The following is a 13,545-nucleotide window of genomic DNA, read 5'->3' as shown; positions in this document are numbered from 1 at the left end:
GGTAGGAATGGGGTCTAATAGACATGTTGATGGTTTGGATGAAGTAACTAATGAAAATAACTCAGACAGAACAATCTGAGAGAAAGAGTCTAACCAAATACCAGCATAACTGAAAGCAGCCAAAGATAACGATACATCTTTGGGATGGTTATGAGTAATTTTTTCTCTAATAGTTAAAATTTTATTAGCAAAGAAAGTCATGAAGTCATTACTAGTTAAAGTTAAAGGAATACTTGGCTCAATAGAGCTCTGCCCTGTGTTGGTATACGGCATTGGAGAACATAAAGAAGGAATCATATTCTTAAACTGTCCACCCATGGGAAGTCCCCAAAACAGTAGTGATCACCCCTTTTGGACTGTTTGAGTTCCTGAGAATGACGTTCAGCCCAGTCTTTCCAGCACCTCATGGACTCAGTGCTACGGGACCTGCCTTTCCTCTTCGTCTACCTAGACGACATCCTCATGGTCAGCTCCTCCCAAATGGAACAATTGTCCCACTTGTGGAAACTCTTTGAATGCCTCAGCATGCACAGACTAATCATCAATCCCACTAAAGTACCAGTTTGGGTTGACCACCATCGACGTTCTGGGACACAAAGTCACAAAAGATGAGGCTGTGCTACTCCCATTTAGGGTGGAAGCAGTTCTGACTCTCCCACAACCAACGAAAGTGCCAGCCCTGCAGGAGTTCTTGAAAATGGTAATCTTTTAGCACTGCTTCATTCCCAAAGCTGCTGCAGTCATGCGTCCCCTGTACAAGGCCCTAAAGAGGAAAGTGCTCAAGCATATGGTGGATTGGTTAGAGCAGAGAGACACAGCATTCTCAGACACCAAGGTCACCTTAGCTTCCACAACAATGCTGGCTCATCCATCGCCGGACGCCCCCATAGCCATCACCACAGACGCATCAGATTATGCTGTGAGCACAGTGCGCAGCATAAGGAACAATCATGATACCCCAGAAGTGTTTGTTTTTTTGTTGTTTTTTACTTAAATTGTTTAAAAAATGTGGAAAAGGCTTTGGTCATCATTCAGATCTCAATCTTTCTTTGAAATTAGAAATTATCAGATAGTCATTTTCATTTTTGTTTTTTTCCTAATGTGCTTAGTGACATAAAAAGAAAACTGATTAGATAACCAGTAAATTGGGTTGGTGGATGTGGTGGTTTGGGGGGGTGTCTCAGTTTTCCCAGGAGAAACACACAGACCTGAGTTGTATCAGGAAGGGTATCTGGTATAAAACTTGTCACATCCCACTGTGGATCTGTGCTGGATCCACTGTGGCAACCCTGTACAAACGGGACAAGCCACAAGGCAAACAACAACCGCCAATCTGTGTTCCTGCACAAGTACACACCAACACCTACAAAGTAGGCTGCAGTGCCTACGTCATTTCAGAGCGTCAGTAATGACTGTGGTCCTAAAGGACACATGCGCAGTGACGGCAGGTGGACCAATTTTTACGGGGAACCATTCAGTCTGCAACACCAGCGCTGACTAACAGACAAGGAAGTGCTGCAGTAACCCGGCTGCAACCGACAACAGGTGAGTGACAAACAAGGAGACGGGATGCAGACTCACATGGGTGAAACAATGAACTGAACAGAGCAGATAATAACCATTACAATAAAAGAACAACAGGAGAGAAAGAAAATAAACTATAATCAACCATAACTGAAGAGGAGGAGAAATGATAAAACCACAACTCAGGAGTTAATGAAGTGCAAGAGTGAGAGAACTAACATAATGATATAAGGAAGTGAACAACACTCAAAGAATAATAATTAACAGCAAAAAGCAATGGGAAAAAAACTTAAACGTGAAGGAGTACAACTGAAAGACAACACCACCGACAGGTGTGGGTGCAGTGGTGGAAGAAAAGGGACCCAACCCACCAGGACATAGACCAGATAAACACATGACTAAATGAACACATACACATAAAGAATGAAACAACTGAATAAATACAGAATATAATAACACTTAAAGAATTCACCAACAACTGAAAACACAAAGATATGAAAAAACCAAAAACTGTGGCCAAACGGGCCACTGGGCAGAACAACAACAAGAGACAGGTCAGGTGCAGCGACTGTATATATGTATGTTTATTTCTGCTCTAATGTTGGAGGTTTTAACGCAGACTTCTGTGGGAAAGTGCTCTGTTTTGGAGCCAACCTCGAGTGGCCAGTCAAGGTACTGCACTTCTGCATCTGCCTTAGTCCTAGTGTCAGGCTGCCACTTGGTCAGGTGGGGGAGCATGCGCGGGTTCCCCACGTTACTGAATACACTACACCACAGAATCACCTCGGATCTTCAACAGCAACCAACCAGGCACACAACTGGCCCATCCCACTTTCCAAAGTAATCATCCATCGACTGCAGCCAGGTAAAGTGTGGGCGTGTTCTGCAGGTGCTGGGGTCCACAACACTCAGCCATGTATATGCTGGATGATGAACACACACCACATGGTCAAAATGTCAAAGCTGAAGCTCTGTCACAGTGCACGTGATCCTCTTCATCTCCCTCAGTACAGAAACTCATTCCAGCAGTACCCAAGGGTCATCCAAAGAGAGCTGATACCAAAGACATCCACTTGGTTACTGGTTAGAATCCAAGTCTCATAAAATTCCAAGTGCACCACACCTCATTTTATTGTGCTGTACTAACCACTAAAGGAGTAGCTAATTATTGTGTTTTTGCTAAGATAGCGCACCTGCATTTCGTGATAATGTCACTGCACATACCTGGGTATGGAGGGGGCACAGACTGGCATCAGGGCAGAGCAGTTTGGGGTTGAGTGTTTTGTGGGGGGACACTCTGTTCCCTACACTGAAGATCTATAGTGCATCATCTAACATGCAGTCTAACTCTACTTTATTTACCTGATGACATGTAATCAGGTGGGAAGACTACGTACCAATATCAGCATCTGTCACCATCAAGAACCAGCTTTGGCAGGTAAGTCATATCATCAGGATGGCTGACAGCAAACTTCCCAAGTGGATCTTCTACTCCCAACCAAGTGAAGGAAAAGAGTCCAGAGGAGGGCAGAAGAAATGCTGCAAGGACCTCCTGAAACACAGCAGCTGCTCCACAGACTGTTAGACCTGAGAAGAACAAAGGAGGGACTGAACCAGCTGGCAAGCAAAGATCTATATGGGTGTGGAAGTCTTTGAAGAAATGCAGATGAACAACACAACAGAGAGGAGAAGAGCAGAGGAGAGAGAGCAAGATCCTGACTGGCAGAAGTGTCACCCAGCAACCATGTTCATCTCCTGTCAGAAACAGTGCACATCACGACGGGACCTTTCAGTCGTGTTTGTGCCCATCGTCCCATCCAGGATACAGCCAAGAGGCCATCTTCATCACCAGGAGACTGCCACAACAATGATGAATATGAAGGCACAGTAGGACGCAGGGTGTGGTTGGAAGTTTACATACACTCATCGTGAGCATGAATGTCGAGGTCATTTTGGGCTTTTAATGAGGTCTTTGAACTGAATGACTGTACAACCTACATGATTAACAGCTTTACAAAAACAAGAAGTGGGTGCACAAATTGTAATTTTTTGGGATCTTCTCTTATCCACACAGGCTCAAAATTATACATGCAGGCTCAAATATATGTACGGGGGGTGACTGAGATGTTTTGATCCTGCCCCAGAAAAACCAGGTGGGGTTCTGAGAAACCAGCATTTCTCAACATTGCATTCAGTGGGTCAAAATTTCACACATTTGAGAAATGGTGTTTTCTCAGAATGCAAAAGATGCAGAACCACACCCTGCTTTTCTGGGGCAGGTTCAAAACTTCTCAATCACCCCTCGTACATACACCCCCACTAATATTTGGTTAAATGTCGCTGAGCAAGCTGCACCTTCATCACATGCTCTTGGTAGCTGTCAACAAGCTTCTGGCATAATTCTGCCTGGACATCGGAGGGATTTTTTTCTTACCACTGTCGCCTGACTAAGGTCAGACCTTCCTCGAGTGAAGCACCTGGAGGCGGCTTTGTTGTGATGTGGTGCTGTATAAATAAAATAAGTTGTATTGAATTGAAGTGATAGTTGAACACTCTTCTTGCCAACAATATTTGTGGACTATGTTTAAAAGCCAGGAAACTAAAAAACTTTAAATGAACTCCACAGATTCTGCCAAGAATAGGTGGAGTTATATATACTGGGGAGGTGGTTAAGCAGTGGGCCTGAGACCAGAGGATCTTTGGTTCAAGCCCCACCAGATCAGAAAATTACAAAGGGCCCTTGGGCAAGGTCCTTAATCCCCCAGGTGCTCCCGGTGTGTAGTGGGCACCTTGCATGGCAGCACCCTGACATTGGTGTGTGTGTGTGTGTGTGTGTGTGTGTGTGTGTGTGTGTGTGTGTGTGTGTGTGTGTGTGTGTGTGTGTGTGTGTGTGTGTGTGTGTGTGTGTGTGTGAGGCATTGTTGTAAAGCACTTTGAGCTTCTGATTTCAGATGGAAAAGTGTGATATAAATGCAGTCCAGCTACCATTATATTTACACCTTTTACTGTTTTCTTGTATCTTCCACTTTAGTTTGAAATGTGTGACCTTGTGTTTTACCTCTTTCACCATCAGCATGAAGATGAACTTCTACAAATGCAGAAGAAGCTGAAAGGGACAGAGGATGAGCTGGATAAGTACTCCGAGGCCCTGAAGGATGCTCAGGAGAAGCTGGAGGTGGCTGATAAGAAGGCTGCTGACGTGAGTCTTTTAGAAATATTCTTATTCTTAGTGAGTGTCGGGCTGGCAAGTAGCAAGGGACTGACTGAGGCTGGACCCAACATGCAGACTGACTGAGGCTGGACGCAACATGCACACTGACTGAGACCGGACGCAACATGCAGACTGACTGAGGCTGGACGCAACATGCACACTGACTGAGACCGGACGCAACATGCAGACTGACTGAGGCTGGATGCAACATGCAGACTGACTGAGGCCGGACGCAACATGCAGACTGACTGAGACCGGACGCAACATGCAGACTGACTGAGGCTGGACGCAACATGCAGACTGAGTGAGGCTGGACGCAACATACAGCCTGACTGAGGCTGGACGCAACATGCAGACTGACTGAGGCTGGATCAGTCAATCAATCAATCAATTTTATTTATATAGCGCCAAATCACAACAAACAGTTGCCCCAAGGCGCTTTATATTGTAAGGCAAAGCCATACAATAATTACAGAAAAACCCCAACGGTTACAACGACCCCCTGTGAGCAAGCACTTGGCGACAGTGGGAAGGAAAAACTCCCTTATAACAGGAAGAAACCTCCAGCAGACCCAGGCTCAGGGAGGGGCAGTCTTCTGCTGGGACTGGTTGGGGCTGAGGGAGAGAACCAGGAAAAAGACATGCTGTGGAAGAGAGCAGAGATCAATCACTAATGATTAAATGCAGAGTGGTGCATACAGAGCAAAAAGAGAAAGAAACACTCAGTGCATCATGGGAACCCCCCAGCAGTCTAAGTCTATAGGAGCATAACTAAGGGATGGTTCAGGGTCACCTGATCCAGCCCTAACTATAAGCTTTAGCAAAAAGGAAAGTTTTAAGCCTAATCTTAAAAGTAGAGAGGGTGTCTGTCTCCCTGATCTGAATTGGGAGCTGGTTCCACAGGAGAGGAGCCTGAAAGCTGAAGGCTCTGCTTCCCATTCTACTCTTACAAACCCTAGGAACTACAAGTAAGCCTGCAGTCTGAGAGCAAAGCGCTCTATTGGGGTGATATGGTACTATGAGGAAGATAAGATGGGACCTGATTATTCAAAACCTTATAAGTAAGAAGAAGAATTTTAAATTCTATTCTAGAATTAACAGGAAGCCAATGAAGAGAGACCAATATGGGTGAGATATGCTCTCTCCTTCTAGTCCCCGTCAGTACTCTAGCTGCAGCATTTTGAATTAACTGAAGGCTTTTTAGGGAACTTTTAGGACAACCTGATAATAATGAATTACAATAGTCCAGCCTAGAGGAAATAAATGCATGAATTAGTTTTTCAGCATCACTCTGAGACAAGACCTTTCTAATTTTAGAGATATTGCGTAAATGCAAAAAAGCAGTCCTACATATTTGATTAATATGCGCTTTGAATGACATATCCTGATCAAAAATGACTCCAAGATTTCTCACAGTATTACTAGAGGTCAGGGTAATGCCATCCAGAGTAAGGATCTGGTTAGACACCATGTTTCTAAGATTTGTGGGGCCAAGTACAATAACTTCAGTTTTATCTGAGTTTAAAAGCAGGAAATTAGAGGTCATCCATGTCTTTATGTCTGTAAGACAATCCTGCAGTTTAGCTAATTGGTGTGTATCCTCTGGCTTCATGGATAGATAAAGCTGGGTATCATCTGCGTAACAATGAAAATGTCGTCTAATAATACTGCCTAAGGGAAGCATGTATAATGTGAATAAAATTGGTCCTAGCACAGAACCTTGTGGAACTCCATAATTAACCTTAGTCTGTGAAGAAGATTCCCCATTTACATGAACATATTGTAATCTATTAGATAATTATGATTCAAACCACCGCAGCGCAGTGCCTTTAATACCTATGGCATGCTCTAATCTCTTTAATAAAATTTTATGGTCAACAGTATCAAAAGCAGCACTGAGGTCTAACAGAACAAGCACCGAGATGAGTCCACTGTCTGAGGCCATAAGAAGATCATTTGTAACCTTCACTAATGCTGTTTCTGTACTATGATGAATTCTAAAACCTGACTGAAACTCTTCAAATAGACCATTCCTCTGAAGATGATCAGTTAGCTGTTTTACAACTACCCTTTCAAGAATTTTTGAGAGAAAAGGAAGGTTGGAGATTAGCCTATAATTAGCTAAGATAGCTGGGTCAAGTGATGGCTTTTTAAGTAATGGTTTAATTACTGCCACCTTAAAAGCCTGTGGTACATAGCCAACTAATAAAGATAGATTGATCATATTTAAGATCGAAGCATTAAATAATGGTAGGGCTTCCTTGAGCAGCCTGGTAGGAATGGGGTCTAATAGACATGTTGATGGTTTGGATGAAGTAACTAATGAAAATAACTCAGACAGAACAATCGGAGAGAAAGAGTCTAACCAAATACCGGCATCACTGAAAGCAGCCAAAGATAACGATACGTCTTTGGGATGGTTATGAATAATTTTTTCTCTAATAGTTAAAATTTTATTAGCAAAGAAAGTCATGAAGTCATTACTAGTTAAAGTTAAAGGAATACTCGGCTCAATAGAGCTCTGACTCTTTGTCAGCCTGGCTACAGTGCTGAAAAGAAACCTGGGGTTGTTCTTATTTTCTTCAATTAGTGATGAGTAGTAAGATGTCCTAGCTTTATGGAGGGCTTTTTTATAGAGCAACAGACTCTTTTTCCAGGCTAAGTGAAGATCTTCTAAATTAGTGAGACGCCATTTCCTCTCCAACTTACGGGTTATCTGCTTTAAGCTGCGAGTTTGTGAGTTATACCACAGAGTCAGGCACTTCTGATTTAAAGCTCTCTTTTTCAGAGGAGCTACAGCATCCAAAGTTGTCTTCAATGAGGATGTAAAACTATTGACGAGATACTCTATCTCACTTACAGAGTTTAGGTAGCTACTCTGCCCTGTGTTGGTATATGGCATTAGAGAACATAAAGAAGGAATCATATCCTTAAACCTAGTTACAGCGCTTTCTGAAAGACTTCTAGTGTAACGAAACTTATTCCCCCACTGCTGGGTAGTCCATCAGAGTAAATGTAAATGTTATTAAGAAATGATCAGACAGAAGGGAGTTTTCAGGGAATACTGTTAAGTCTTCAATTTCCATACCATAAGTCAGAACAAGATCTAAGATATGATTAAAGTGGTTAGTGGACTCATTTACTTTTTGAGCAAAGCCAATAGAGTCTAATAATAGATTAAATGCAGTGTTGAGGCTGTCATTCTCAGCATCTATGTGTATTTTAAAATCGCCCACTATAATTATCTTATCTGAGCTAAGCACTAAGTCAGACAAAAGGTCTGAAAATTCACAGAGAAACTCACAGTAACGACCAGGTGGACGATAGATAACAACAAATAAAACTGGTTTTTGGGACTTCCAATTTGGATGGACAAGACTAAGAGTCAAGCTTTCAAATGAATTAAAGCTCTGTCTGGGTTTTTGATTAATTAATAAGCTGGAATGGAAGATTGCTGCTAATCCTCCGCCCCGGCCCGTGCTACGAGCATTCTGGCAGTTAGTGTGACTCGGGGGTGTTGACTCATTTAAACTAACATATTCATCCTGCTGTAACCAGGTTTCTGTAAGGCAGAATAAATCAATATGTTGATCAATTATTATATAATTGATAACAGGGACTTAGAAGAGAGAGACCTAATGTTTAATAGACCACATTTAACTGTTTTAGTCTGTGGTGCAGTTGAAGGTGCTATATTATTTTTTCTTTTTGAATTTTTATGCTTAAATATATTTTTGCTGGTTATTGGTGGTCTGGGAGCAGGCACCGTCTCTACGGGGATGGGGTAATGAGGGGATGACAGGGGGAGAGAAGCTGCAGAGAGGTGTGTAAGACTACATCTCTGCTTCCTGGTCCCAACCCTGGATAGTCACGGTTTGGAGGATTTAAGAAAATTGGCCAGATTTCTAGAAATGAGAGCTGCTCCATCCAAAGTGGGATGGATGCCGTCTCTCCTAACAAGACCAGGTTTTCCCCAGAAGCTTTGCCAATTATCTATGAAGCCCACCTCATTTTTTGGACACCACTCAGACAGCCAGCAATTCAAGGAGAACATGTCGCTAAACATGTCACTCCCGGTCCGATTGGGGAGGGGCCCAGAGAAAACTACAGAGTCCGACATTGTTTTTGCAAAGTTACACACCGATTCAATGTTAATTTTAGTGATCTCCTTTTGGCGTAACCGGGTGTCATTACTGCCGACGTGAATTACAATCTTACCAAATTTACGCTTAGCCTTAGCCAGCAGTTTCAAATTTCCTTCAATGTCGCCTGCTCTGGCCCCGGAAGACAATTGACTATGGTTGCTGGTGTCGCTAACTTCACATTTCTCAAAACAGAGTCGCCAGTAACCAGAGTTTGATCCTCGGCAGGTGTGTCGTCGAGTGGGGAAAAACGGTTAGAAATGTGAACGGGTTGGCGGTGTACACGGGGCTTCTGTTTAGGGCTATGCTTCCTCCTCACAGTCACCCAGTCAGCCTGCTTTCCCGGCTGCTCGGGATCTGCCAGAGGGAAACTAACGGCGGCTAAGCTACCTTGGTCTGCACCGACTACAGGGGCCTGGCTAGCTGTAGAATTTTCCACGGTGCGGAGCCGAGTCTCCAATTCGCCCAGCCTGGCCTCCAAAGCTACGAATAAGCTACACTTATTACAAGTGCCATTACTGCTAAAGGAGGCCGAGGAATAACTAAACATTTCACACCCAGAGCAGAAAAGTGTGGGAGAGACAGGAGAAGCCGCCATGCTAAACCGGCTAAGAGCTAGTAGCTGCTCTAAGCTAGCGGATTCCTAAAAACACACAAAGTGAATAATGTGTAAATAATTTAGAGGTGATTCAGCAGAAGGAGTGCCCCAATCAAGGCACCAAACAGGCCATGAAGCAGCACAGGCAACGCACGACAACAGCGAACACACGACAACGGTGCTAAAATAAAATAAAAATAAAAAAAATAAAAACGAAAGCGTTAGCAAGCTAGAAAAGAGATGCAAGAAAAGGCAGCGACATGTGGGCAAGGAAATGACAGACAAAATGGGGTGTGGCTAACAGAGATGAGGAAGTGCAGGTCAAGAGAGTGCAGTGATCAGAGGGAGAAACCTGGGCGTGAACTCATAGGGAACAGAGTGCAGACACGGGACAGACGATGACGGGATGAGACAGACAGGTGTAAGTGAGCAGTGAAGAGAATTACTGATGATGACAACTAATGATAAAGGAAACACGAACTGAAAAACGAACCATCAGAAAACAAGCACTGAAACAAAACTACATGAGAACTGATAAGAGAACAATAAGAAAATAAACACGAATGTAACAAGGTGAAGTCCGAATTGAAAAGATGTTCCCACTAGTTTGGCTAACAGGGAATTCCCCTTTGGCTGACCTAGAGTTCTGGTCTTTAGTTCAAGCAGTCCGGGGTTCAATCCCACTGCCTTCCCAGCCACAAAAGTCCTCCGGTCACACCACAGTTTTAGAAATTGATCAGTTCTCAGTCTGAATCTCAACTTGATTTTTTTCAAGTTAAAAAAACATGATATCTTTCAACCATAAAGTAACAGATGGAGGACGATGATGGAACTTTCTAGGATAATAATATTCTGTGTTGTGCTGAAGGCAATTACATCCATCTGTGAGTTAGTGAGGGACACAGTGGGACTCTAGGAAGTCCACAAACATCGATCAGCGAACAAGAACGTGAGAGATAACATCAGAATAAGAAATCCAATATGACTGAAGTTTGGACAAAGAAAAAACATATGACTCACACTAGTCATAATGTCTGTTTCAGGGGGACAGATGGCGGTCACAGTGTCTGTTTCAGGGGGGACAGATGGCGGTCACAGTGTCCGTTTCAGGGTGGGACAGACGGCGGTCACAGTGTCTGTTTCAGGGGGGACAGATGGCGGTCACAGTGTCCTTTTCAGGGTGGGACAGATGGCGGTCACAGTGTCTGTTTCGGGGGGACAGACGGCGGTCACAGTACCCGTTTCAGGGTGGGACAGACGGCGGTCACAGTGTCTGTTTCAGGGGGGGACAGACGGCGGTCACAGTGTCTGTTTTGGGGGGGACAGACGGCAGTCACAGTGTCCGTTTCTGGGTTGGACAGATGGCAGTTACAGTGTCTATTTCAAGGTGGGACAGGCGGCGGTCACAGTGTCTGTTTCAGGGTGGGACAGATGGCGGTCACAGTGTCTGTTTCAGGCCGGGACAGACGGCAGTCACACTGTCTGTTTCAGGGTGGGACAGGCGGCGGTCACAGTGTCTGTTTCAGGGTGGGACAGACAGCGGTCACAGTGTGTGTTTCAGAGGGGGACAGACGGCGGTCACAGTGTCTGTTTTGGGGGGGACAGGCGGCGGTCACAGTGTATGTTTCAGGGTGGGACAGACGGCGGTCACAGTGTCTGTTTTCAGGCCGGGACAGACGGCGGTCACAGTGTCTGCTTCAGGGTGGGACAGACGGCGGTCACAGTGTCTGTTTTGGGGGGGACAGATGGCAGTCACAGTGTCTGTTTTGGGGGGGGGACAGACGGCAGTCACAGTGTCCGTTTCAGGGTGGGACAGATGGCAGTTACAGTGTCTGTTTCAGGGTGGGACAGGCGGCGGTCACAGTGTCTGTTTTAGGGTGGGACAGACGGCGGTCACAGTGTCTGTTTCAGGCCGGGACAGACGGCGGTCACAGTGTCTGTTTCAGGATGGGACAGGCGGCGGTCACAGTGTCTGTTTCAGGGTTGGACAGACGGCGGTCACAGTGTGTGTTTCAGGCCGGGACAGACGGCGGTCACAGTGTGTGTTTTCAGGCCAGGACAGATGGTTGTCACAGTGTGTGTTTCAGGGTGGGACAGATGGCGGTCACAGTGTCTGCTTCAGGGTGGGACAGGCGGTGGTCGCAGTGTCTGTTTCAGGGTGGGACAGACGGCGGTCACAGTGTCTGTTTCAGAGGGGGACAGACGGTGGTCACAGTGTCTATTTCAAGGTGGGACAGATGGCAATCACAGTGTCTGTTTCGGGGGCGACAGACGGTGGTCACAGTGTCTGTTTCAGGGGGGACAGACGGCAGTCACAGTGTCTGTTTCAGCGTGGGACAGACGGCGGTCACAGTTTCTGTTTCGGGGGGGACAGACGGCGGTCACAGTGTCTGTTTCCGGGGTGACAGACGGCGGTCACAGTTTCTGTTTCAGGGGGGACAGACGGCGGGCACAGTGTCTGTTTCCGGGGTGACAGACGGCGGTCACAGTTTCTGTTTCAGGGGGGACAGACGGCGGTCACAGTTTCTCTTTCGGGGGGACAGATGGTGGGCACAGTGTCTGTTTCGGGGGTGACAGACGGCGGTCACAGTTTCTCTTTCGGGGGGACAGATGGTGGGCACAGTGTCTATTTCGGGGGTGACAGACGGCGGTCACAGTGTCTGTTTCAGAGGGGGATAGACGGTGGTCACAGTGTCTATTTCAAGGTGGGACAGATGGCAATCACAGTGTCTGTTTCGGGGGCGACAGACGGTGGTCACAGTGTCTGTTTCAGGGGGGACAGACGGCGGTCACAGTGTCTGTTTCAGCGTGGGACAGACGGCGGTCACAGTTTCTGTTTCGGGGGGACAGACGGCGGTCACAGTGTCTGTTTCCGGGGTGACAGACGGCGGTCACAGTTTCTGTTTCAGGGGGGGACAGACGGCGGTCACAGTGTCTGTTTCGGGGGGACAGACGGCGGTCACAGTTTCTCTTTCGGGGGGACAGATGGTGGGCACAGTGTCTGTTTCGGGGGTGACAGATGGCGGTCACAGTTTCTGTTTTGGGGGGACAGATGGTGGGCACAGTGTCTGTTTCGGGGGGGACAGACGGCGGTCACAGTGTCTGTTTCGGGGGGGACAGACGGCGGTCACAGTTTCTGTTTCGGGGGGACAAATGGCGGTCACAGTGTCTGTGTCGGGGGGGACAGATGGCGGTCACAGTGTCTGTTTCAGGGGGGACAGACGGCGGTCACAGTGTCTGTTTCAGGGGGGACAGACGGCAGTCACAGTGTCTGTTTCGGGGGGGACAGGCGGCGGTCACAGTGTCTGTTTCGGGGGGGACAGACGGCAGTCACAGTGTCTGTTTCAGGGGGGGACAGACGGCGGTCACAGTTTCTGTTTCAGGGTGGGACAGGCGGCGGTCACAGTGTCTGTTTCAGAGGGGACAGACGGCGGTCACAGTGTCTGTTTCAGCGTGGGACAGACGGCGGTCACAGTGTCTGTTTCGGGGGGGACAGACGACGGTCACAGTGTCTGTTTCGGGGGGGACAGACAGCGGTCACAGTTTCTGTTTCGGGGGGACAAATGGCGGTCACAGTGTCTGTTTCGGGGGGGACAGATGGCGGTCACAGTGTCTGTTTCAGGGGGGACAGACGGCGGTCACAGTGTCTGTTTCAGGGGGGGACAGACGGCAGTCACAGTGTCTGTTTCGGGGGGGACAGGCGGCGGTCACAGTGTCTGTTTCGGGGGGGACAGACGGCAGTCACAGTGTCTGTTTCAGGGGGGACAGACGGCGGTCACAGTTTCTGTTTCAGGGTGGGACAGGCGGCGGTCACAGTGTCTGTTTCAGAGGGGACAGACGGCGGTCACAGTGTCTGTTTCAGGGAGGACAGACGGCGGTCACAGTGTCTGTTTCGGGGGGGACAGACTGTGGTCACAGTTTCTGTTTCAGAGGGGACAGACGGCGGTCACAGTGTCTGTTTTGGGGGTGACAGACGGCGGTCACAGTTTCTGTTTCAGGGGGGACAGACGGCGGTCACAGTGTCTGTTCGGGGGGGACAGATGGCGGACAGGTCTGTTTCAGGGGGGACA

At 47.0% G+C, this 13,545-nt stretch overlaps 1 protein-coding gene and 1 long non-coding RNA gene across 2 annotated transcripts in view; both read left to right on the top strand.

Moving 5' to 3' along the window:
* The window catches only part of tpm3 (tropomyosin 3), a 96,038-nt gene that overhangs the window by 5,040 nt on the left and 77,453 nt on the right, over positions 1–13,545 (top strand). Inside the window, exon 2 of the mRNA XM_034160548.1 lies at positions 4,598–4,723. Within this exon, the coding sequence (XP_034016439.1) occupies positions 4,598–4,723 (126 nt within the window). The remainder of the gene's footprint in view (positions 1–4,597; positions 4,724–13,545) is intronic.
* LOC117501630 lies at positions 1,403–3,627 on the top strand. Its single transcript, XR_004558054.1, has 3 exons — positions 1,403–1,414; positions 1,714–1,721; positions 3,549–3,627. It is a non-coding gene; the product is annotated as an uncharacterized LOC117501630 (long non-coding RNA).

The sequence above is a fragment of the Thalassophryne amazonica genome, chromosome 20 (genome assembly GCF_902500255.1).
Source record: "Thalassophryne amazonica chromosome 20, fThaAma1.1, whole genome shotgun sequence".
NCBI lineage: Eukaryota > Metazoa > Chordata > Actinopteri > Batrachoidiformes > Batrachoididae > Thalassophryne > Thalassophryne amazonica.
This window is presented reverse-complemented; position numbering and strand designations above follow the sequence as displayed.